General features: G+C 49.3%; 1 protein-coding gene across 1 annotated transcript in view; it reads right to left on the bottom strand.

Moving 5' to 3' along the window:
* Positions 1-1,525: 1,525 nt before the first annotated feature.
* Positions 1,526-26,535, bottom strand: part of TLL2 (tolloid like 2) — a 93,189-nt gene continuing 68,179 nt past the window's right edge. The window contains exons 9-21 of the mRNA XM_040606625.1: positions 24,295-24,410; positions 22,297-22,399; positions 19,213-19,329; positions 15,518-15,663; positions 14,366-14,561; positions 13,073-13,198; positions 11,203-11,363; positions 10,232-10,412; positions 8,773-8,898; positions 7,803-7,930; positions 6,841-7,054; positions 5,547-5,797; positions 1,526-4,346 (exon numbers count right to left, since the gene is read on the bottom strand). Of these exons, the coding sequence (XP_040462559.1) occupies positions 4,212-4,346; positions 5,547-5,797; positions 6,841-7,054; positions 7,803-7,930; positions 8,773-8,898; positions 10,232-10,412; positions 11,203-11,363; positions 13,073-13,198; positions 14,366-14,561; positions 15,518-15,663; positions 19,213-19,329; positions 22,297-22,399; positions 24,295-24,410 (2,000 nt within the window). The 3' untranslated portion in view covers positions 1,526-4,211. The remainder of the gene's footprint in view (positions 4,347-5,546; positions 5,798-6,840; positions 7,055-7,802; positions 7,931-8,772; positions 8,899-10,231; positions 10,413-11,202; positions 11,364-13,072; positions 13,199-14,365; positions 14,562-15,517; positions 15,664-19,212; positions 19,330-22,296; positions 22,400-24,294; positions 24,411-26,535) is intronic.

Raw genomic sequence — 26,535 nt, 5'->3', positions numbered from 1 at the left:
CCGCGGCAAATAAAGCTGCCCCTGGCTCCCACAGCATGTTTAATATGTGCCATAGATCAGCCTGAGGGGAATCCTGCTTTTGTTGTAAGGCTAGCACCTGCCTGCCAGGGCACCTTTGCTGGAAAAGCCAGGGCAAAGTGGAGGATTTCTGCTGCCTTGATACCGAGAGCAACAAGCCTGCCCGGTCCGAGGCGTTGCTCTTTGTCTGCAGTGAGCTGTACCACTGGTCACTTGTGGTTTTAAAGGATAAAGAATCTCCTGGCAGGCAGCAGATATTCCCTCAGCAACTCACACATGGTGACTGGATGGTCCTTGGGCGCTTGCTGGAAAATGAGGCTCTGTTTCCAGAAGTAAGCAGAGAAAATGAGGACCAGCCATGTCACACAGCACTGGTGGCAGTCAGTCAGGGTGGATAGAGAGATTAAGGGAACATTACGGTTGAACAGCTGGGAAGATGGAAGCCTGCAAAAGGTCCTTACAGACCCAACAGATGGATTCTTAATGTGTGCACGATCTATCTCACTGCAACTGCAAACGTCTGTGCATTTCTCTAACAGCTGCAACTCCAGTTCACGTTCTATCTCCTGTTTTACCTCCTGTTTCCCACCAGCTTCACTTGGGCTGTATCATTCCTAATATTTCAGCAATGCTTTGGACTGTAACTTGCTGTGTGGCTGAAGGCTTCTGACCCTCAGTTTGGAGATGATGTCCACCTGCTGACTTGACTATCAGCCTCCAGGCTCATTACAGGGTCCTGCTCTGCTGTGGGCTCTGGTGCAGGAGGCTATATGGGGATGCGTATTTCTTACCTCATCTCCGCTGCTGCTGTGCCTTTAGGAATGGCTGGGAGGAAATTCAGTCACCACGAAGGTTTGTGTGGCCGTGACACACACCATCAGGAAATGCTCTGGGTGGTGGGACACGCATGAGCTCTGTATGTGTTGGGGAAAGAACATAGACATGATCCTTAGCAAGCAGGGCAGACATCAAGCAGTGGACGAAAAGAGGAAGAGAAGTTTTAGGCGCTGTCTAGCTACTGAACATTTGCTGCCACAGTGAGAACATGGACCACAGCTTTGCAGCAAAGAACATCTGCCCCATGCTCATCCTGCTGTCCTTTGTGTGGCATTTCACGTCCTAGGGCCTTTGGGACCTGCTGCTGAAGGCTACACCCTTTGGCGTAGTAAATGAGCCTCCTCTTTGGAAGTCTACTTATGGACTAATTCCCAGATCCCTAACATTTATCACTGCAGATCTGCACCACAGCCTGCCGAAGCACGAATGCAGAACGAAGCAAAGATGTAGCCCTTTGGCTGACCAGCCTGTTCCTCTGCCTCACTCACTAAATACTCGATTGCAAGAGCCAAGACAAAGCTAAAGGCTCAAGGGGAAGTCACTTCCTGCTGGGAGTAAATCTCACCTGGTATTAGCCATAGACACACACAACAGTTGGCAGAACAAGGAATGTATTAAGGAATTTCCTCCCCTTGAGGAAGCGGTAAATGCATGCACACAACAGGAGTGCAACTGAATCCACAGCCTTTAATGAATGCAGAGACTCATTCTGGGCACAGGTACATTTGTGATTGTCCCCACACACACCCCTCCTCCTCCCTCTCTTAAAAAATTATTTTAGTTAGTGAAACGTAAAGCCACACAAAGACCAGAATATGTATACACACACTACAGAGTCTGACATTTTTTTTCTTTTTTCTTAAGAAACTTTCACACATTTAGAATTGACTGTTAAGCTCAGTCAGTACAGCAGAAATATTCTACATAGATCATCGGCTGAAATGCACAGTACAACAGTTGTGAGCACACTGTCACAGGGGACACGCACATGACTGCTAACAAGGGTAGTAGATCTGAAAAAAACGCATTGCAAGCATCTGCAGTGAGCCAGGCTCAGGAAGATGGGAAATTACCAGAACAGAGAACAGAGGTGTTAAAGTCCTTGGATGCTGCTACAGTCCCTTCTCTCCAGCCACTGCTCCCGCTAGAGAGCCAGGAAACTTGAACTTGTGCTTGCCACCTGAAATTTTCCTTCCGTTTCACAGGGATCGGTGTCAAGCTTTTATTTCCAGACCTGAGTCACTATGATTTTGCTTGTGTGGGGGGCAAGGCAGAGAAGAACAAACACAGGCCCCATCTAGCAGAGCTCACTTCCCCAGACCTGCATGGTCAAACAGCTTGAGATCAGAGGTCTTGCCTGTAAAAAGGCCATAAAATTTGAAAAGATGAACAAAACAGAGCTAAAAAACTGAAACAGAAGTAACATGGTTTTATACAGCCTGCAATAAAGCTATAGTCAATGGTATTGTTCACATGACACTTATTAAGGCTTTGACTAGTGGTCTTCTACATGCACATTTTATATACACATAATCTTGTGTGTGTGTGTGTGTATAAATTATTTTTCTTGTTCTAAGCAAGAAAATACTTTCATGCATTCGCTTCTCCTAGTATTCACAATACTTGGACCATATTCTGTTCAAGGACTTCCGGAGAGGGCTGGGCCTGTCCATGGCCCATCGGCAAATGCCCTCATCTCCAGGAATGTCGTTTGTGCCCGACAGTGGCGCTGGCCCCATGCTTCTCCACAGTCATACCCCAGAGAGGAGACGTCACCCCGGAGCCTGACAGTACATTGGTTATGTAAACATAGTAATCCTGGGATTATAAATACTTAATTAAAGCTAACGTACCTCAGCTTTTAGCTCATCATTGCCCATGAGTGCCTTAATGAAATACCATTCAGAATAAAGTCTTTTTTTTTCTTCTCTCCCCCCCTCCCCCTCATATCAACAGCTCAATTACAGTGGTTTTCCCAAAAGCACAGTTTTCCCTACTTTTTCCCAAAGAAGTGCCGAGCTACCTGTTAATTCTGCAAGCCTGTGGCTTGGTAGCTTCCGTGTACATAAAAAACTGCAACACGGAGCCTGTCTGAGCCTTATAGCTCAAAGTGCTTAAGTCACCGTCTCACTTGCACCCCTGCCATGAAGTTAATGGCCTGGGCCATGGGCTGGTGAGGAGCAGGGAGGGAGCAGGACCCAGCAGAGCTCTCCCATTCCTAGTGCCCAGCAGAGCCTGCCCATGCCCGCCAGGCTGCCAGCACTCACCAGAGCTGGCCCGCAGCATGGCCTGCGTGCCCCTGCTCAGGGACACCCCGGCCGTCCCCAGTGCAGCGCTCCCCTGGGCAAGGTGCTCCGGCAGCCGGTGCGGCAGAGCACAGCTAGGCTGGGCTGCCAGAGGGAGGGCTGGCAGGGAAGCGGTACTAAGGGAAGGAAGCGGCGGAAAGAAGGCTGAGAAAGCAAATGCATGTGGGGAGAGGAGGAGAGGTTCCTTATTTAAGATAAGGCTCAGACTGCTGCCACAGCCCTCTGAGCTGCCATGCCTGGTGGTGTAACCAGGGCACGCTGCCAGCACTCCTGCTGCTAAGCTGTGACACCACCACTCCCCGTGCCTCGCATCCCACTACAGCACTTCCCCGCCAGCCACCTTGGCCACCACACTGAAATACTCACATCCAACATTGACCATGACATCTACTGCAAATCTGGCGCTGGGCCCTTCTCATTCATTGCGATCCAAGCAGCTAGCAGCACTACAGAGACTGTCCCTGCGCCCCTGCCTAGCTCCCAACCCACGATAACCAAGACAACAAACGGACAGGACAGAAGGAGTGATGCAGTTCCAGATGTCTGGTTGTTCGCTTATTGCACAGAGTATTTTGGACTGGTAAGGGAGAGTGGGTGGCTCACAAAGTCCTTTGAGAAAATCCTACAGGGTGGCTGTCGACATCACCTGCTCCAGAAAACACGTTCAGACAGCTCACGTGTACAGGACGCTCGGGAAATGTCACCTAGAAACAGGACACGCAAGAGATGAAGGCTTCTCTCAGTTCAAGCTCAGTCTTCACTCAGCCCCATGGTGAGCTGTGCAAAATACAATGTTTGTGCCCTGGCACATATAATTAGAAGACAGGTTTTGGTCCTGGGTATGTTAACAGGAAAGGGTCATGCTAATAATTGCAGAGGCAAACCTTTGAGACTGGATTTAGTTTTAGTTACAGAAGGTACTGTACATTGCTTTTGGCCAGGTGCACAGAAGCTTAAAAAAAACACCCCAAACCAAAACCAAAAAAAGACAAAGATCACAGTTAAATGTCTCAGTCTTCAGATGGGGAATATCTGTGAGGAGCAGTGAAACTACTTTCTCATGTGCAATGCATCCTGAAATTTGGTACTTATGTATCTGGCGTGAAAGCCTTTCTTGTTGATGGTGTCATCTGTATGGAACCGAATCATGATGGAATCCCCTGCAGAGTATATTTCTTCCAGAGGCTGTAGAAAAGGAGAGAAGACAGCACACGGTGGGGTCAGGTCTGCAGGCGAAACGCCTGGCTGTGCTGCGACACTGGAGCATAAGCTCACAGCGGAGACACAGTGGCCAGCAAACATGAAGAGTGAGCGCTCAGCACCTCCTGCCCCGCTCTGCCTCTGCCTCCCTGAGCATATTCCCTGGCTCCTTGCATGCCTGCCTTTCATGTTTGAAGACTGATGCCAGCCCACTCTACAATCCCAGTTCTTCCAGTTCTTTTTTCACAGGACTCCCTGGAAATTCTTGTCCCAGTCTCCTGAGTTTGCTCTGATTTTTCCTTATCTTTTCAAGAAATGTCATGATCCAAAGCAGATCCTGTTTGGCAGCTGAGGCTCTCCCAGGCTTCATGAGCAGCAGAATAACTTTTATCTTACATGATAACTCTGGCTATCCCCCCCACTGCTGCAACTTGCTACAACCTCCCCCCTGCTTCTCTGCAGGACCCCCACTTTCCCAGCCAGTCTCCATCTGCAGTGTGCAGGCAGGTAGGTCACTGCCCTGCTGCCCTGAACTTCACACCCAGCTGCTCTGTCTTGGTGTTCCACACCGCTACCTCTGTTTGCAAGCACTTCTCCCACACACCTGCTCCTGATCGTCTCTCTTTAAATTCAGTAAGAACCTTCCCCATTTAATCGCTGAAGTCCTAGAGAAATCAAGCGTAGACCCTCTGATTTTAAAAGCCACACAGCACTGCCCGTGCTAACAGAGCCACCCTGGCTGATGGGGACACGGGTGACACAGGTCCAGTCGACAGCGAGCACTCCTGGGGTCATCGGCTGCACCTGAGTCACTCCACCCTTGGCCCTTGCCATGGCGTGGCCGCAGCATGACTTGGCTTCAGGCGGGGAGGGACCCAGGATGAAACTGGCCCTCGGAAGCTGTTTCCCACATATACAAGGTTTCCACAGCAGGGCTGGTCACGCACCACAGCGGTCCCATACCATGGCCCGTGGTCATGGGCTAGTGAGGGAAAGTCACTTGGCAGGATTTTCAGACCAACTGCACATCAGATAAAATGGCTGTGGTCTCTAGCAATAGGGAAGAAGCAAAATCCAGACACGCAAGGCACTCTCATCACCAGTTTGTGACAGCTGCCCCTATCCAAACAGGTATGAGAGCACCCTTCCTCACCACCCGGTGAACCCCCCCTGCCCCCGGCTTACCCCTGAGCCACAGAAGCGTCCCAAGCGGGGTGCAGTGCTGTCGTAACCATCATAAATTTCCATGTAGTCATACCCACAGTCAGCCTCCTCCTCAATCTCGAATATCTGGAATATCAGTTCCACCCCATAACCATCTTCAGCTACAATCACCCACTCGCAGTTGGTTTGACCTGGGTAGTTGTTGTCCCCAAACTGAGCATGGGAATATAGCTTCTTAGTTCGTACTTCAGCTTTTAGGAGCCCACCGCACTCTGGAGGAAGAAAAGGGCATAAATCGGTCTCTCAGAGGCCTTAGTTCACAACAAAGGCTCACCACCCCGCTTCTGGGCCAGCCATGAGAAGACCTCCCTCTGCTTGAAGTTCACATACAGTGGGGAAGGTAAGTAACCACTGCACAGAACTAACCACAAACCAGTGAATCCTCCGGTCACCCATGGATCCAGTGACCCACATAGCACAGGTGAGCTTAGCTCCCTTGGTGCAGAACATGCATGGAAAGAGGCGACTGGTTAACACTGGCAGGATAGGTTTCCTGCCACATTATACTCTGGAAAAATGTAGTATTTTAGAGAATGATTGCTCAAAGGAAGGCTTAACATGTTCTCTGAACTTGTCCTGTAGCTGAAATTCTGGCTCTGAGTATTTTGCCAGTGAGAAGTTGAATCACATTAAGAAACTGGGGACCAAACCAATCTTTTTCTGCCCACACAATGTACAAAAGCAGCCCCGTGCCAGCTCGAAACACACGTGCTATGGTGCTGAGTCCCTGTGGCTGATCGGGAAGACACCTCTTCACCTGCCTCCCATGCGCTTCACCTGTTTAGAGCGCCAGGGATTTCAGCAGTGACCCTTGGCACAACACACTCAGCTCTGGGCTGCCACAGATGAGAGGACCAAGCTGTGCCTGCCCACCACACGTCTCTGATCCCACCCAAAACCAGCCTCAGACGGGCCCGTCCCTGCGTGGGCCAGCACACGGGCTGAGCATCACCCCCTTTCTGGCAGCTGGTGAGGAACAGAGGGGGTTGCCACTCAACCAAGCGCCTCCCATTTAAACAAAACAGCATGAGCGGGAATGTCTGGTGTCTAGAAACCTCTGAGCTGATAAGGAAGCTGGCATGTATGGCACAGTGCCAGCAATGACCTGGGAAATGGTTAGCACAACATGCAACCACCCAAAATTCAGGCTAAGCTTATTTGGGAGCAAAGTGTGTCTGGGTTTGCCTGGTAAGAAAATGCAGTGAGACTTGATGACATCTTACCACGCTGGGGTATTGGCAGGCTACCAGCTTACCTGTGCTGTGCTTTGCCTGGAAACCTTTTCTTTGCACAGAAGCATCAGAGTAAAACCTGAGGAACATCTTGTTGGTAGAAGCCACGACAGGGTCCGGTTTCTTGCTGCCACAGAAGCGGCCAAGAATAGGTGACTTGGTGTTGGGGCCGTCATACATCTCTAAGTGGTCATAGGCACATTCTTGGTGCTGTTCGATCTCAAACTCATTGAATGTCTACGGCAAGAACAAGGAGAGTTAAGACAGACATTTGTAAATCTGAGCATGCAGTGTAGCAGAGGATGAAATGCCAAGTGAGAAACAGAACAAATGGTGTGTCTGTCCCACTCCTCCAACAAACTAAATCAGAATAGCATGCTCTCAGGCAGGAGTGATCTCAGGGTGGCAAAACTCAGTATTTCATGTGCATGTGCCGTGTAGCCTTAGCTTTGCTGCCTCACATGGGCGCACAAAACAGTTTTCACCTGCAAGCCTTACATGCCTTTCTTTTTCCTGCTGGAAACCCTGCCTAGCACACTGACTGAGCACTTCTTCAGCATTACCTCCACTGAGCACAGGGATCCAGGCATCACTGGCCCCAGCTGCACAGCTTCAGGCATGTCCTGCCCCATGCATCAAGCTGTGCCTAACGCTTCTTGCTCTGAAGGGCTGGGGGCTGGCCCTGCCACCCCCTTATGCAGGTACAGTCCCAACAGAGTGGCTTGCATGGAGGGGTCTGGGTGGGAGGGCATGTTACACCTGCTGTTAACAGCAAGAACAATGCTCCACAGTCACTACTGCTGGAGTCTCCTCCAAGCTGCCTCAGCCCCTGCCTCATGTCCCTCTGAGACCTTCTGCCCTTTCAGAGGGTGCCAAGTTGCCCTCCTTCCTGCTCCCCGAACAGGAGCTACAGGCATCAGCCTCCCACTCCAGCTCCTCACAACACAGTCTGCTTCTTTCCCCCTGCTGCTCACTGGTTACTCACTACTTTCACTCGGTGGCCAGGCGTTGCAGAGATGTCCCAGGTGCACTCTTTCCGGCTGGGGTACTTGTCAGGCCAGTTGGGGCTGCTCATTGTCCCCTCTGCACCGCTCAGCTTGTGCTCGCAACCAGCTTGAGAGAGACATCACAAAACAGAGGCATCAAGCAGGTCTCGGAGGGGAACCACATAACATTCTACATGCTCCTCTCTGCCGACTGAGACCCTCAGCAGGGCAGAAATAGGGAAGGCTTCAGCCACTGTACAAGAGCTTTCAGTATCACCACAGAGTTCTGCTGGGCTTGCCCTGTATTTTTTTTGACCCAACTGGGCAGCTGGTGAAATGGACCACCTTGTTTTCCTGTTCCTCGTTAACCTCGTCCACCTCCTCACTCCCAAACATATTCCCCTGCTCCTCCACCTTGCTTGCCCTGTTCCCAGTGACAAGGTGCCCAGCCCCTCCACCATGTTGACTCTGCTGCTATCTCAGCCTTGAGTTGTTTTGCCGACTTGGAAAGCTGGATCAGCTGATGGAGAGATCAGACGAGGATCAGAGAGCATACACAGGAAAGCCGTGGCAGCCCTCAACAGGGGTAGGCATGCAATACGAAGGGTCATTTTGGCAGCAGCAAGCGGTTAGATCAGCTCATCCTTTCTCTTGACTCAAACCCAATAATTAAATGAAGCAGCAGTGACAAGCCTCACGGTGATGCCCCACCTTTTGCTAGCCCAACTTCTTGCCCTCACCCTGTCCCATCCCCCATGGCCATACAGACGGCCAGACTGAATGGATCTAGCTGGAAACAAGCCCTCTTCTTCCTTTTTCTAGGTACTTTTTCAGCTAGCTGGGGCTTTTTCAGTGCCCCAGCCCAGTACACTGCTCCAGCATCCTTCCGACACCATGCAGGAAGCACCCTGGCTCAAAGCGTGTTTGAACCAACCCGTTCTTCCCAAGGGCAGGAGCTGGGGACCTTACCTTCCTTACAATCGTGGCCATTCTCATGCAGCATGAAGCCATTTCTGCACTGGCACACGTAGCTCCCAAAGGTGTTGATGCACTCGTGCTGGCAACCACCGTTGTCTTTGGAGCACTCGTCCTTGTCTGGGCAGGATCAGACCAACAAACAGTGAGCTGACAGTGAGAAACAGGCTACCACAGCGGCCAGCTGGGAGCCCCCTACCCAGACTGGCAGATACTGATGCAAACCTCCAACTTCTCCTGCCGGATTAGTCCAGTCCGCTTTTCAGCCCGGACACAACTCTCTGCAATTGTCTTTCATTCCATAAGATGCATCACAAATATGTTTTATTAGGTTTTGAATGGTTTAAGACTCCTATCTAAAAGAAACCCATAGCAACCTCTCATTCTTTTAGAACAGCGTCCAGGAAAAGCATCACAAATTCACTAGCCTAGGCAAAAATCTACTGGCCAGTCTTCACATTTGCAAGTTCCTACATGCTCTGATGAGCCTCCACCCTCCACTAGGACTGTCCGAGAGCACAAGCAGCCAGATGGAGAAGAGGATCTAAGGTACGAGCTGCTCCCAGAAGCTGAAATGCTCCCCAGGGGATGTTCACTCCTGTGCGTTCAGGACTATATACATTCCTGAATCTCACTGCTCTGGGCATAGGGTCTGCTCATGGTTTCCAGTCCAGTTTAATTTATGAGCAGTTTATTTCCAATTTTTCTTGGGCCAATGCCTTTCCTGGACTTCATTAATCTCATCTGTCTCCTCACTCCCAAATGTATTTCTCCATGAAACATACCTTTGCTCACACTCCCTCCTGATAGATTTGATAAGCCAAACCTCTATCTAGCCCTGATTCTGCTCTGCAACTGTCTTAAATCAAGGCCAATTTGCCTGATCACTCTCCTCAAAAACATTAATACTCCTTGGTCTCTGCTGAAAACACAGCATGAAATTGCATTTTCCCTTCTGTACAATGTATGGTTAACCTGCAGAACTGCTGTCAACAAGGCACATCACTGACACCAAGAGCTACAAAGGACTCAGAATAGATGATCAGAAACATCCACTAGCACACGGTGCTTTGATGGGAAGGGTTGCTATATAGAAGACTTCTGGAAATTTTCTAAATCTTCTAGTTTCAGAGAAAAAAATCTCCTTAATGATGCCAGGGACAGAAATAACTTCTAGGTTCAGGTTCCCCCATTGCTTCTCCCGCTGTGGAAGGACTGGAGGCATTAATGAAATCCATGCATCTTGCTGACACCACGCTATGAAACTGGACCATATGCTGCACTGAGAAATCAAGACAAAACGTGACATAGCACAAAGCAACCATGCTTTTTAAATGTAACTAACCACCATCAGGCTCTGCCTGATTTGACAGAAGGTTGAAAAAAATTCACCAAAATCAAGAGGTCCAGTCAGAGGAGACAGCTAAGCAAGTGAATGAATGCAGCCACATACCAGAGAAGTACTGAACTTTAAAGCCTTTCTTGGAGACTGTGTTGTCCGATTTGAACTCCAGCCTCATGTTGTTGCCATACGACGTGATCACTTCAGGCTTTTCTGAACCACAGAATTTGCCGTGCAGCTTGGAGTCAGAAGCCAACCCGCTACGCACCTCAACGTAGTCATACTTACAGACCTGCCACGAGAGGAGGAGATCGCTCAGCCCCGTGGACCTGGGATGGAGCATTGCAGAAGAAGGGGACAGAGGCTTGATTGAGAGGGAGCAGAAAGAGCTTTATACTCAAATGCACTCCTCACTGCCCCAGATCATCCCCTGCCAGTGTTCTCACCCCCTTCCCTTGCTGCCCTGGTCTTAAAGCAGGGCTGTGTTTGTCAGAATAGCAAAGGTTCCACTTAATGTAGCTAAAGTCATTACACCCACTTTATCAGGAACCTGACAGTGTTGAACGGGCTCCAGCAGCCTGCTGAACTACGGGAGAGCCGCTGCTCCCATTTATGGTGGAGAAAGGGAGAACCTGGTGCCTTGTTCCAAGGGCCCCTGCCCGTGGCATGGTGGAGGCCAGACTCTTGGGCCGGCAGCTTTGCTTATCTGTGAAGAACTCTACTTCATTGTTCATTTCCAATTATTCTCCTGCAAAAGCAGCTCTGGGGAAAGGGGTGTGTGTGTGTGTGTGTGTGTGTGTGTGAGACACCTATTAGGGATGGAAAACACCTACAATTATATAAAACCAGCAGAGAAAAGAAGCCCATTTAGACCAACTTTAATCCTTCCACTCCACAGAGTCAGCAGATCCAGACTTCAGGGAGAACCATCACTGTTACTGGCTTACTATTATCAAGGGTGGGGAAACAACCAGAAGCTCCACCAGTAAGACAGCATCTCCTCTTCCTTATGCCCCAAGGATTTATCCAGTTCCCAGTTAGCCAAGAGTCACACCTCTGAGATGCAGGGACCAGTTACGTACATCATTGCCTTCCAGTTCAAACACTTCAAACTGCAGAGAAATCTGGTACTGGGCTGGAGCTACCACCTGCCAGACGCAGTTTTTGTTAGTAGGATATTCCTTGGGCCATCCAGGGCTAGTAATGGTCCCATTGAGCTTGGTGATGAAGCCCCCACAGGCAGCTGGAGAGGCAATAAATGAACACAAGTTTTACTTGGTTTGTTCAGACACACAGACCAAGCCACACCACTAGCTAGGAGACGCGTCAGATGCTGGGGGATAGCACAAACCAAATCCTGCCCTCCAGGACAGGCTTCCAATGCTGGGACCTGCAAAGACGGCAGAGCTTACCTGCTGTGGACCACCAGTGCAACACCTGTGGCCAGGCTGTGGCGCTGAGAGCCACCTGCACCACCTAGGGCTGCTGTCCTTGTCATTGCCCAGCCCTGGGCTTACCGCCGGTCAGCCGACTTGGCATGCCCCGGGTGGTGGCAAAGGCCAGCTTGGTAAAGGCACCCACACTCAGCCCTACAAACCTAACCACTTCAAGTTTATCAGTGATGGAATAATTAGAAGATAACGGAATCCTAGGGAAGACACCCTGTCAATTCTTCAGCAAATTATTGTACATGGACTGCATCTTCTCTACAGAAAACTGAAGCCAAGGACACAGACGTAGCTTTATCATCCCATTTCCTCTAAAAACTGAGGACATCTTAGCTTCATCCTTTTGTGGGACGGCATTCTTTATCTCAAAGGAATCAACCTCAGTTTATTCTTTTGCTGCAAAATTCTGTTTGCAATGAAGCAATTTTTTCTTGCTTGCTTTTTATTGGGAGTCATGAGACATGGCCAGATCTTCAAAACCCACAGGGATAAAGCTTCCTCTGTCTTGTTCCCAGTATCACTTTGCATTAAGGGAACTAACCCGAGGGAGCAGCTTCAATACAAAACTTCAATACAAAAAGTGTAGCGAGCGAGAGTGTCTGGACAAACAAAAGCAATTTACTCTGACACGCATCACTATGATTTCAAAGGCTGTCCTTCCTGCATTGCCCACAAATGAAGTTTAAAATAGGAGGTTAAGAGTGAAGTTCAAAAAACGCTTGCCAAGTTATACCAACTGGCTGGCTCAAAATTGCAAAGAAATTATTTAAAAAAATAAACTAAAGCTTCCAAAAGTCTTTTGCACACACCTAGCTCTGCCATCACCAAGTCGACAGCAGCCTTCCCCAAACAGTTTGGCAAAAGTGGAGGCCAGGGCAAACCAGGCAACCCCGAGACTCCCCAGCGCCTCAGCTGAAAGGCAGAGCTACAAGACAAGAACAAGGGGTGGATTCTCGCCACGCTGCATTGCTAGTGGGAGCAAATGCTTGTTGCAAGAGATTAACTGTACAAATAGAAAGCTGACAGAAATAGTTTCTGTTGGAGACATGGGGACTCCCCCTGCCCCATAACAGAAGAAGGGAATTAAGTCCTCAGTATAGACAACATCTGTTTTGCATGCAGGCAAAACACTGATATTTTATTCTACAAAAGAAATTTCTTTTTTAAAAAATTATTCAGCTTTTTGGGCCACTCAAAGCTCAAGCTGTAATGCCCACCCTCCCTCGTGTTGCACTGTGGGAGTGCCAAACGGCAATCTCAGGCCATGAAGAACAACTTGTTTTAAGGATGTTTAGCACTAGAGGATCAGAGTATTTTCAGTTTTTCAACCAAAACTTGTTTTTCAATGGCAGTTGTTGACAAAAGAAATTTCTCAGGTGGGGCAAGATAAATAGAAACAAAGAGGATGAAGGGGCAAGGAAAATAATCTCCAGGATAGTTCAGGTTCAGTGTCAGCTGCGGTACCCACCCTATAGACAGCTGCCTCCACCTGTAGGTTACTTACCTTCACAGCTCTTTTTATCAGCCGTCAGCTCATAGCCGGGCTCACAGGTGCACTTGTAGCTGCCCAGTGTGTTCTCACAATGCTGCTCACACCCACCATTGTCTGGCAGAGAACATTCGTCCATCTCTGTCAGGAGAAAACCACAAATCACACTTGCCTGACCCCCCGAACACCCTCACGTTCCCCGCGCATCACCTCTGGATGAAGGACCAGAGCAAGGGCACTGCGAGAGTTGTTCAGGGACTGGAATTAAACATCACAGCATTTGTCAGTCATCGTGCAATCACCCTTTGCCATGGTCCCTTAGCATCTCTCAAATTCACAGGACAGCATACTCTGTGAATTAAACCCTATTTGTCTAATTCTTGTTTTTGCACCTAAGTGCATGGATTAAGAATTACAGGTTATAAATTAGGAAATTTTATGACTCAAATGGTGAATAAGTGAATTCATGTGACAGACTAGCCTGAGCAAAGGGGACTGAGCCCTGCCGTGTCTGTTTGTTGTATTTCTTAACGAGCTCATGAAATCAAGTTTAATTAACTGAGGACATTGTTCTGTAAATTTGAGAGATTTAAATGGACCGTGACTCCCTTAACGTAGGACAAAAGTTGAAGCAGAAATAAACAAAGGACTTATGCAATCCAAACATTGGCACAGCAGCTATTATTTCTGTATGCTGTCGCAACCTAAGAGAAGCATGACTGCCTCACAGCAGCTCCAATGGCATTTTCCCAGGCAGGTAGATATTTGGTTCTTGCCTCTACCAAGTCACCAGGATGCTGGTAAAGGACCATGTCTTGGGTCCAGCTCTTAAGAAAAACCTTATGTCTTATTCACACCTCCCTGAAGAGGACCTCAGTTTAGGAACACATTTGTCTCCAAAAGCACTCAGAAATTTTCCCCGGGATTCTGCTTACATTCAAATTTAACCCCTCTCTGAGAGGTTTCTTTTGGAATGTAACACTCTTTGTGCAGTACTAGCACCTTCTTTGAAATGGTCCGTGTCCCCTGGCATGGACAGACGAAGGTCACGTTCTGCCCAGCGCGAGCGCCTGTGCTGGTACTGACCCAGCGGTGCCTCCTGCCTTAGGGAGGTGGCGTTCACGCCTTGGCATCAAATCCCTGAACACGCTCAAAGCAATTTGTATATAAGCGTGATGTTGGCAGTCGTACAGACAAGTCTAACAGCTCTTATCTACAAGGAGATACAACGGTAACTGATCCCTTTGACAATAGGTTAAGGGATGAACGGGCCCCAGCTTTGACCTTGCGAGGTACTAGATCACATACCTTTAAAGAAATTTGCTGCAAAACCTGCTTTATTGATGGTTGCATCAGATGCAAACTTCATCCATACTTTATTTGAACTGGATTTGATATCTTCTGGCTTCTCATAGCCACAGAAGTGACCGATCAGTGGGCTGTATTCGGTGAGGCCATCTCGGATCTCCAGGTAGTCATAAGAACAGGCATCATGCCATTCAATCTGCAAGGGGAGAAGGATGTGCCTGGAGCCTGGCGGTATGGGTGCTCTCAGGCAGGCTGGCTACCCCACTAGGCTTTTTTGCTAAAGATCAGCTTCCGAAGCAGCACCCCAAATCCAAACCCCAAAACTCACAACTAGGTACTTGCCCCACAGCTGCCACCGAGCCCACCTGCAACTGAAATCGCATTCCAGCCTCGGCACATCTCAGTTCTACTGCTGTTTCGTGGCTATGCTCCGGTGAAACCCAGCTCCTGGCTATCTACAAGCTGCTTTTCCATGGGAAGCAGTAAGGAACAGAACAGAACAACTACAGGCAGAAAGGTTCGAGGAGCAGCTGTGGGGTCACGGCTAGCCGGCAGTGGTGTCAGCCCTTCCAGGACAGGCTCACTCAGTGTGCACAAGCCACAGGAGCCCACGGGACAGATGGGATTTATGCACCAACCCAGGTCTCATCCCCTCCCATTTGACTTGCAGGTCAGTAGTCAGAAGCATATCACCGGGCACCCACTAGTGCAAGATGTTCTATAGCTGGTAGGAGAAGACCTCCTCTGAGCCTGCCTGCCACCCAGGAACATGATGTTTCTTTGGAGAACCACAAGCACCCTGAAATCTGCCAAGCCCTGGAGACACCTACAAGAGGTTTTTGCCTGGATTGTGACCATTCGATTTCGTTCGACCTGAGTGAAAATTTAAGGACTCATCAGTCCCTACTTCACGTCATCAGCAATTTTGTGCCCCTTCTAATTCTTTCTGTCTAGAGTGACAGTTTTTGAAAACTCACCATATTTAAAACTTGGCTTTAAAATCTCTAAGCAAACTTTTGGTGAGGAGAAATGATGTTCTGAACTATTCAAAAGAACATTTATTTCCAAATTATTATTTACATCACTTTAACTGTAAAGGATCTACAGAGGCTAAATTATATCCATAATATAATATACAATGACATTTCTCACCTCAAAGGCTTGGAATGTGATTCCTATGTGAAAGCCCTCAGAAACGGTGATCTTCCAGATGCACTCTTTGGAAGGTCTGTAGTCATCTGGGTAATTGGGAGATTGGATCTGGCCAGCATCTTTGTGAATGTCTCCACCGCAAATAGCTTCATAAAAAGTAAACAGCAAAACCACAAGGTTGCAGATTTTTCACTTAGGTAAAGCATGCTCCAAGCACAACCTTCTTCCTTGTTCGGATCTCTGTCAACACCGCATGTTACACAAAGGCAGCACACAAGTCACGGGGGTTTTTACAAAGCTAACAGCCTGTCCCACTGACCGCGTCTCCTGCCTTGCTGTGCCAACCTCCTTCAAAGGTGAACTCACTGGGACACTGAGGTTTTAGGGATTTATGGTTCTCACACTCCTGGTCACCTTCGTAACTGCTTAAAACCTGCTACAGGCACTAAGGACCAAGAAAAGTTTTTGGGGAAAAAAATCAGATAAAAAAAGGTTGCAAATCTAATCCAGCCACACGATGGCAATATTAACAAGCATGAGCCGAGCTGCTCACCAGGAGGCATCAGCTGTGCATAAAAACTTTTACATTTTGTGCTAAAGAGTAAGTTTAAAGACCAAGAACAGAAAATTTAATGAAAATCTAAGTTTAATACAAAACTAGCAGAGACCTCAAAGACAACAGCAGTTCAGCAAAATCGTCTGCAAGACTGCGACAAATGAAAGTAAGACCACAGGCTAAAAGCCGTGCTACCTCACGATGCACAACACACATGTCTACAGAAGGCGTATGAATGTTTCAGCTGTGTTTTAAGTCAAGGAAATAAAATGCACTGACAGTACAAAAGAGATAGCACTGCAGTGACACCTGCCAGTCCCCAGCCACCTCCACCCCTGTGGTCTCCCCACAGCACACAGCATCAGCAAAGCAGACCTGGGTCTCCCTGCAGCGTCCTGGGAACTGCTTGCACTGGGGACACTGCCTTGGCTTCGCTTGTTAGCTGCCTATGTCTGCCTGTGACCCAGAGCTAGAGAATCAGTGCTAAGGCACCATCAGACAGTTGCACCCAAAACCCAGCTGCAGAGCACAGTTTAGACTGGAGTTTGAGTTCGTCTATTCAGAGCTACAAGCGTGCTGGCGAGAACCTCTGAGGGACCTACTAGCAATCTCTCCCCCCACCTAACAGAATGAGGGCTGCATGAGCACAGAACTGGCCATTTTTTTTTTAACAGCCATAAAACTGTCAGCCAGCAAACAGTATTTTCTCTCTCCACTGCAGCAGTTCACACTGAAATTCAGCCGAGCGTCAAGTGTACTGGGAAAGCCTCACTGCAAACTGGAATGAACATCTGCTGATGGAGCCCGAGAAGGCACAGCAACAGCAAACCTGGGGCTGCCAGCAGCCCTGAAGGGCAAAACCACCAGCATCTTCCCATCACTCCAGAGAAGGGACAACACAACTGAGCTATGCGGACACTTTCACTACATTAACTGCCATTTAGTATCTCCCACCATGCGATGACATGCTTCTGCCTCTTTCCTCCCATCTGATGAACACTTTAGGGCCAAGACTTGGAGGAATCCAAGTCCAAAAATGAGTCCTCGCCCCCAGAGCCCCCAGCAAAGCTCAGGTGCACCACTGCTCACATGCACTCTCACTAAAGCAGAGGACAGAGTGGCAGTGCTAAAACCCACGTGGGGCTTTCAGTACGTGAGGGACAAGAATTCAGAAGAAAAAGAGGAACTAACAGCAACACAGAGAGCTTTTGGCCAAAAACTGATAGCAAATGAAACATGTAAGGGCAATCCCTCCTGGAAATAAAAAATGCCATTATTGCCTAGACACAGAAGTCACAAAACAGCTGAGCAAGTATCTGACAATGCAGGAGAGACACAAACCATTACCAGCGCTCACACCGGAGGGGAGGAGGAATCAAGGGACATTTTTTGAAACTCTCCCATTTCAGCAAATAAATTATGGCAAGAGATGCAGATAATCTCACCAGCTGCTGCCCTGACAAGAGGAGGCTGAGCTAGGAACAGAACTATGCAGTGGGCCACCATTGTGTCTGTGGTACAAGCCAGCTCCCACCAGCTGCACCCTGTGCTTGCCATAGGGCTCAGTCACAGCCCTCAGACCTTTCCAGTGGGGGGTCCTGCAGGAAGGGGTTACACAGAAGGCCAGAGTCTTGGAAAGGCAGGAAAATACGAACAGCTGGAGGGATGCAAAGTCTGACCACTAGATGTACATTCTGCTTCCATTCGCTCACCTCAAAAGTCAAGTGAAGCAAGTATTGCTCATATTTACTGACCCTTTAGGGGTCATTTATTAAATAACAGGAAATATGGCAAATTATTGAGGGAAAAGAAAGTTTTGCAAAGTAACTTTGGCATGTAGCCAATGTAAAGATTCTTTTCTTTCAATACTGTTTAGCAAAATGAAGTATGATACCATATTAATACATATGATGAAGAACAGAGAAGTTGTTTCCCCAGAAACGTTCCTCACCTTCCTTTTTTTAATTTTTTTTTTTCTTTTCCTTTTAAAGTTGGAGCAGGCATCGCTGGGGAATAACCCACTCTAAGAATTGATCCGATTAGTCCACCAAAGAAATAAGGTAAAATAAAACAGTCTAATAGAGACATACTAGTTTGATCACTTCTAATTCCAACAAACTACCATAAAAAGGGTGTTACACACAACAGGGTCCAGGCAACAGCTGCTTCTTGGGAGAAGCATTAAAAAAAAAATAAAATATATATATATATATATATCAGGCAAGCCACCTCTGTCTCTGGGGCACCAGTTCCTGCAGAAACCAGGTACTTCTCCTGTGGAACAGATTTGTTAGCCCCACTGCTGTGGAATCCTCATATGCTTTATTTGCACTTCCCCAACAGTCCCATGCTTTCTTCTCTTCCTTCTGTTGGATCATTACTCCTGAGCACATGGGACACTGGGGCGCTGGGCTGCCAGTGCCACACTTGCTGCTGTGGCTGCACAAAGATGATGCAGCGTCGGTACCCACACAGCCAGCCTCAGCACTCTGCCAGCACTGGTACTTCTAAGAAAATGTCTGTTGCCCAATGAACAATGAAGGTTTTTAATACATTTTAGAATCATTATTGTAAAAAAATAAGCATACATGCAGAGAAGGGATGTTACTGATTTGTTAGTGACTTTGGCAGTTTTGCTCCTCCCCTGAAGTGGCCTCAGCACCCCAGTGCCATGCAAGCTTCCAAAGTACCTCACCTGCAGAAGGTCTGACATGCTAAATCCTTATCTTCTGCAACATACAAGGGAGAAACCAAAGAACAATCTTTGCATTTGAGAAAAATGAAAAACAAAAAACTGCATTAAGTGATATAGAATTTATGATTCAAAACAGAACTTTGCCTATTAAATTCCTGGAGGGAACTCCTGCTACACCCAGCACTGCTGCTGGCAGGGGCTGCTCAGGGCAAACTGAGCCTGGCCTGGGAACGCAAGCCATGGCTCTGTGCTGCCATCCTGTTGTGCCCCAGGAATGCCATGAGCTAGTCGGAAGATTCATGCCTGAAACAGCCAGCAAAATCTGCCAGTTCCCATAAAAACCAGAGGAGGGGCTGTATCTAACCACGGGACGTGATCCTGCAAGGCCCTGCACCCCATCCCGGGTGCTCCACGCAAGGCGACAGCCCCGGCCGAGGGCCGTACCTTCGTAGACCACGAAGAAGCCTTTGCCCAGGATGTTACTGCTGCTCCGGAACTCGATCCACAGCCTGCTGTCCGTGGAGATTACTGGCTCAGGGATCTTGTCACCACAAAATCTACCTGGAAGTCAGGAAAGAGACAATCAAGATCTCCTGGCTGACTGGCACAGCGGAGCAGACAGCCAGGTTCTGGGAAGCAAATAGTCCGCGGTTGAAGGAGCTGTACTTGTGTAAAACACCCTTCCACTCCCACCACTTCTGCTTTTGAGCAAGTTTCTGCTTCCCTCCTCCCACTGATTCATATTTTCTTCAATTATTAAATTAATGAAGGTTTTCTTCAGCTGGGAGCAGAATCCAGGAGTCACAGATACAGTAAACTCAAACGGGCTCTTGTTTTGATCACATAACTGGGCAAATGAGCTGCAAAGGTGGGGAACAACCCCTGTCCTTCCAGAGGTGAGACATCACGGAACGTCCTTTCCACCTGCTACACCTCAGAAACTCCTTCAGCATTTTACAGCCAAGAGCAAATTGCCCAAATCAAACCAAGGCCATGCCGAGGCGAAAACACCCCTTATCCTCTGCCCACCTCACCCCAGCTAAGCCTCTGCAGTTCTCCCATCTCTTTCAAGAGGAAGAGACCAAGAGCCTTTTTGCTCATGGAGCATCCAGCTCTGAGCTCCCTGGTGTGCACCAGCACCAGGAAATACTCGGATTCCACCAGCAAGGATGAATCCTGAAACAGAACAGCTGCAGCAGGCATCTTCAGCCCAGACAACCTCAGCAACCCTAACCTGGTGCTCCTCCACTTCTTCCAGCCAGACGCTCCTCAGGGAAACAGAGCGAGCACCAAGGATGCACGGGGAGCACCCAGGGCAAACAGGGAGCACCCAGGGGGAATGGGGTGTTTCACTTCAGCTGACACCAGCAGGGCTGTACCCCGAGTTCAGCATGGCCTTGGCCCCCGTCCCACTGAGTCCCCAGTGGGAATCTGACAGGGGCAGAGAGCAGCTCCCCGGGCTGGGCTTAGTCAGAGCGGCATGACAGGGGTCCTGGCCTTGTGACACTAGGCAAAGGCTTCTTTGAACACTCTCCGCTGGGCGAAAACCTGGTTAATGCCTCACTGCAAGAGAGCACCTTTGCTCCCACAGCAGGCTGTGCTGGCGTTCCCTGCACAGTGTAACGGGGAGTTCAGGGCTTGCTGGCTGGCAGGCAGAGCCACTGTACAGGGGGCAGAGCGGTTGGCGTCACTCCTGCGCATTAAAAGCCTGGGGGTCCCCTGCTTAGTCAGCTGCTGCCACTTTCAGCTCTGCCTGCCCTACCTTCGGCACGTGGCAAGGAAGGCGATGGCCATCAAGGATGCAAGAGCTGTGCCTCTGGGACAGGCCAGTCAGTGCAAATTAAAAGGTGAGATGCAAACTCTGGTTTTCTTCAGCAGCAGTTTCACTGCCAACTCTTCTCTCTTGCAGTGTCATGCACCAGACATTATCTCGGACCCTAACCTCAGAATCGGCTCCTCGGCTCTAACCCCTGTGCCCCCAAGCTGCCCAGCAGCGTAAGGACAGCATCTCCCCTCCCCTCCCCTCCCACAGGTGATGCTAACAAACAGCATCAGCACTGCAAAGCTCCTTCCTCCAGGGTCACCGAGCCACCACCTCCTGGATTTAGCTTCGGAGTTTAACAAGGGTGTCAAGGAGAGGAAACACAGATGAGGAACGAGAACGAGCAAAACTCCTCAGAGTCTGATAAAGGGCCCATTCATAAAAAGTTATACACCATTTAAAGGCTGGGGTTTTCACACACTTCCCTGGGAAAATATGCAGTGCACATGTATTTTTTTTCTCTCCGCAAGAAGCCCATGCTTTCACAATTCTCACTAATCCCCCTCCCCACCCCCGGCTGAATCGCGTCTGTCTGCCTCTTCCGAGCTGATTTCATGGCTCAGCCCCTTGCAGGAGCTGTGGCCACTCATGCAGCGTCTCCCTCCAGATGGGAACACTCGCACGTCCACCTGCACTAGGGGCATGGGGAGGTGCTTGGCTTCTGAAATACCTTTAAATTACTCAGCAGAAAAAAAAATAAAAAATAGTGAGGAGCTAAATTGCAGCTGCTGGAGTAATGTTACCTGCTGCATGTGCAGCGGAAAACAGCAATCAACACTGCCAAGGCCAGAAGAGGCAGGGAGCAGTAAAACCGACTGCCGGCTCTGTGAGAGAGCAACATGACTTCAGCCTCAGCATCTTGCCTGGCACCAGGGCTGGGATGCCCTGCAGGGTCAAGGAGAGCACCCAGGCCTCTGCAAGCCCACTGGCCCCAGGCTGCGAGCCCAGTGCTGCACGCAGCACGGGCACAGCCCCTCCGGCACGGCCACACAACCCGATGGCTGCTTGCCTTCCCAGCCAAAGGGGCTGTCTGCAGCGCAGCATCTCACCCACTGCAGCACCGAGGGCACAGGATGGAGTTGGGGTCAAAGCCAGCCGCAAAGCTGGTGGAACTCCTGGCTGCCCTCCCAGGGTGACAGGAGACTTGTAGTTAGGACAGCAGGAGGCAAACAAACAGGGAGGACAGAGGCTGTGGTTTCCTGAGAGTGCTGGGAGCAGGAGCAGGGCAGAGGCCTTGCACAGTCTGATGCCCTAGGCATGGGCTAGCAAGCTCCCCGCTGGAAGTACAGAGCCTCAAATACAGACTGCTTGTCTCTGTAAATGCAAATATGTGAAATAACGGCAGGAGCTTGGGCCAGGAGCTGTGGGACTGCTTTGTTCTGACTTCATCCTGGTCTTAGGAAAAAGCAATAATAAAACTCCAGAGACCACAGTTTCAGTCCCGGCCATGGCCCTGGTTCAGTTCCCCCTCTGTCTCACTTACCAAGCTGGAAAAGGTAGGAATAGCCTTTGCTACCAAAGGGCTTGGAGCATGGGTCCTCGGGTGTGACTGGAGCACGCAGACATCTCCGGATGGAGACATTAACAGGTGGCCAGTGTGCTGGGCAGGCGCAGGCTCCTTCCAGGTTTGTTTCTGCTCTCCCCACCCACCCTCCAAGCACCAAGAACACCGCACAAAACACAATTACAACAAACCAGCGACTCACCCAGTAACGGAGCCTTCCTCCAGTAACCATCACGCACTTCCACATAGTCATACCAGCAAAGGCGACTCTTAAATAGGTCCATTGATGTGAAGTTTAACAAAACCTGAAAGGAGAGAGCGCATACTTCTCTTTAGGAAGGGAGCTGCTTTAAAAGAGAAGACCCTGCAGATCGCGTGCTCCCCCTCTGCTATGGTGCTGCCTAAGCCAGTATGCAGGAAAAGCCAGCTGGACAGTTGGCTGGATATTTTAACCAGCTTTCCTCCAAAAAAGAAAGGCTTCTCAAGGTATTTTTAGGAAACCATGAAAGTACAGGACAGCAGACAGCACTTCACCATCTGTACTGTAATTCACAGTCACTGCTCCTCAGTCACTGTGAAATGCTACTTAAAAAAAAGCCCAATTTGTTGTGTTTTCTTTTTTTTTAATTAAAAATTGAATCTTTGGTTTTGATCAATGTGAACATCATAGAGAAACACACTGCCCCAAAATACAGATGTTTGGGATCTATACTCCTATATAACCGATGCTTGTAATAAACAGCTGATTTTACTGACAGGTTTCCACATTCTGACAATCACACTCACACCACCACTGTGATGCAGCTGTGTCCAGTGGCTTTATTGAGCAGAGTTTAGCATAAAAATTCTAGCCCTTTGGTCTCCTTCCTCTGTAACATGGATTACGGGCCTTGCTCTGTGCCTACGGATGTCACTTGTGGCATTTTTGTCCTTGCAAGATCTGACCCACATATGAATTTGCATCCATAGTCTGCCACAGGAACATCACTAGATTAAAACAGATATTCTCCCCCGAAGCCCTGGCTGGATGCGCACAGTGCAGCCTGCAATGATGTCGCTTGCTTTGTTCACACATTTGCAGTTTCCTGACTTTGGACGGTGAGAGGAGATTCACATGCTCCTGTGCGGATGAACAGCACAAGCCCAGTGCTGGCTCTAAGCTCATGCCTCACTGCTATGATGTTGCTTGGTACCAACTTCTACATTTGCTTAAACAGAGAAGTTGAAGCATTTAACCTGAACTTGATTTTTTTTTAACATCAGTGGTTCAGCATTTGGATGCCAGGTGCTATCTGATACAACTCTTCTGAAGAGGCTGAGAGACAAAGGGAGAATGTACAGTAAGATTTACACTGCAAAACTCCCAGCGCCTTAGTTTCAAAACCCAGATGGCTCTTGGCAGCTCAGCCCCTGGCGAAGCTCTGCCTGCAGCAATGGCAGGAGCTCCGTGCTGCACAGGACCAGGCTTGCAGGGGACACAATGGGGTCCCACAGCAGGATGGCTGCTGCAGAACAAGCGAGCTCTGCCCCTCTTTGTTCAAATCCGAGTCTTAAGTGCATCCAGAGGGTGGTCTCAGCAAAGCCACTCTGCGCATTCTGGCAGCCTGGTACAGCATGAAACGGAGTGCTGGTGTTAGTGGATTAAGGAAAGGTTTCATTTCCACAGGAAGATCAATAAAACAAAAGGAGCTGGGAAGAAAGTGGACAGGGTGGGTGATGGATGTGTGGCAGGTCTTGGCGCTTCAAGGCAGGGAGCAGGAGCTCCCTGACAGCAACATTATCTCTGCATGACAGGGGAGGACACTCACAGCTCCTCGGCTCCCTTCGGGACCCCAGTTTTCTGGCACATTTTATCCAACTCATCTGAGTGGCACCTGGCTTTGACAGGTGAGCCTGGCTGGAGCTAGTAGCTGGCAGGAGACACTCAGCCCTGCATCCAGAGGAAGGATCGGAGACCAACACGCAGCCCAGACCAGGGACCGGGCTCTGCTCCAGCATCACCTCTTCTCTCCTTAGGAACATCTGTGCATTCCTGACCCAGTCTCTGGGAGGACACCGACAATGCTCAGGAGCCTTTCCAGGCTCCATCCCCACAGTCCAGGCATGCAGAGATCTCTTGGCAGCTACTAACGGTGCTGTCACAGGCAGGACTGCAGGCGAGGGAAGCGCAAAGTACACCTTGTGCTGGTGTGGCACCTACCTTCTCCCCTGGGGTCACCGAGATCCTCCAGACACAGTGGGAATAGGAGGGGTAGCCATTTGGAAAACCGGGGGCTGAGAAATTCCCAGTTGAGTCCTGCAAGGTCTCTCCACAAGCTGCAGGAGAAGGTGGGGGAAGAAAAAAAAAAACAGTGACAAGAAGTGACTCTTTAAAAGACATCAGGGTCGACCAAAACGTTTGCCCACAGCTGCTGTGCCCAGGCTGGTGGCTGGTACTCTAGGGATGTTCAGTCACGGCACCATCCAAGGGTCACCGACCACCTGAGACCTTGCGAAAGGGGTGATGTAAATTCGTCAGAATTCCCAGAACAGAAGGTGATCAGTAGAAGGACACAGGGAAAACAGCTTTTGAAGAGGCACCCTTCTTTCTTCATCTTCTCTCCAGAGCCCAGCACTTCCAGGTTTCAACCCTACTGAGAAATATCCCATCTGCTAATCAAATGTAAAATATTAACCCCACCTCACAACCCCAAGCCCGCTGCCAGCAGATCTGTTTTCCCTTCGTTACAAGCTGCTCAATGAATTTCTCCTTAGTTACCATTGTGAAGTGTCTTTTTTGAGGGTTAAAGCATCCTAACAAAAGCAGAGCAAGCCCCACTGCTCTCACACTTGGGTGCCCAGCACCCACTCTGCCATCAGACAGCACAGGATGAAATGCGAGCGCTGCAGCTCACGCTGCTCTCCGCCTTCCCATTTCCGTGGCTTGCTGCAGTTGATGAAATGCAGATCCCAGAGCGACTTTTGGGAAGCAAGTAATATGCATGTGCATAAGCTCCTTTAGGGAACTGCAGCTTCCAGCATCTAGGAAAGCTGTGACTACTGTGGTTCCTGTTCTCCGAGCCAGCAGGGCTGAGCTGGGACAAGGAGTGACCATCTACACCTGCAGAGCAGCTGGCTGGCTAGCTGGAAGCACCACAAACGTCAACGCTCTCATTTCCTTCAGAGCGCTCACCAGACACATGCAAATACCTATTGCAAGGAGCAGGGACCTTGGCTTGCTGGCTTCCCAGTTGTTTTTCCAATTTTATGACCCACTGATGCTACAAAGCTGCCCTTGACCTGCAACTTGGTTTCCTCAGTGACAGTAAGGCAGCCCCCAAAAATCCCTCCTTAAGCAGCAGTGCTTTGAAAGATCTGAGGAGGCCGAACATCTGGCTCCCTTTCTCATGGAAATGCCAGGGGATGTGCCTCTGCCTGACGCTATCACACACTCACTAATTTTTCAGCCACGATTACATTTCGATGGGCGGTTCGGAAGCTGGGGGTGAAAAGAGAATGGTCCCATTCAAAAAGCTTAATATCTTCAAAAAAGGGAGACGGAGACACCAAGGCCAGCGTTTCTTAATTTCCCTGAGGCAGTTTGATCCACAGCTTGGCAGATCAGGGCAGACAAACAATAGGCGGGCACACAAAAAGGGGTTTGCCCAACCAAACAGCTCACGGGGTGCTCTGGACACTGGAGCTGCTCCCAGGAACAAGCAGCACCCACTTCAAAGCACAGGTCAGCATGGGATCTGCCAGTGCAATTCCTGTCAGGAAAGCCAAAGGTATTTTAAACTACTAGAAATAAAAGCACCGCCGAGCAAAACCAGCAGGTAAACACACACATCTGCCCCAGAGGAATGAAGAAAATAAAAGACAGGTCAAACCCTCCACCTTGCTCCTTCCTTCTCAAGCCGTTCGGAGCCCTGAGCACTCCCCCTGCCACCATGCAGCTACAAGGGAGCATTGCACGCACGTTTTAGTTTTGGTTCCACAGAAACAGCTGATGTCCTCCCACCTCCCCAGGTGGTGATGTATTCTTCAGGTGGGCAGAGGGAGATGCTTGTAAAAGGTGATGGCCTGCGTGAACTGCAAAAGAAATCCAGACTTCTATTTGCAGAATAAATACACTTTCTTCCTTTCTACCTCTTGCAAAGAGATGCCATGCCTTGTTACTGTGTCAGAACCTGTTAGGATAATTCCAGCTCCCAGGATGCTCCTAGGACCCTCAGCCAGGAACAGCATGCTGCCCCAGCAGACAAACATCTCAAAGAAGCCGAGTCCCAAGCACACTTATTCTGAGGACAACCAGCCATTCTTCAGTTGATCCTCTGGCATCACCACTGGTCAATGCATGGTCTGGAGTGGCCACCACCTTAGGATGGCTCTAGCAATGCCAACATCTGACAAGGCATCCCAATAAAGAGGGGATTACCACTCACTGAGACTAATAAATGTT

This window comes from Falco naumanni, chromosome 9 (genome assembly GCF_017639655.2).
Source record: "Falco naumanni isolate bFalNau1 chromosome 9, bFalNau1.pat, whole genome shotgun sequence".
Lineage (NCBI taxonomy): Eukaryota > Metazoa > Chordata > Aves > Falconiformes > Falconidae > Falco > Falco naumanni.
The sequence above is the reverse complement of the archived record's forward strand: the minus strand, read 5'-3'. Positions and strand labels throughout refer to the sequence as shown.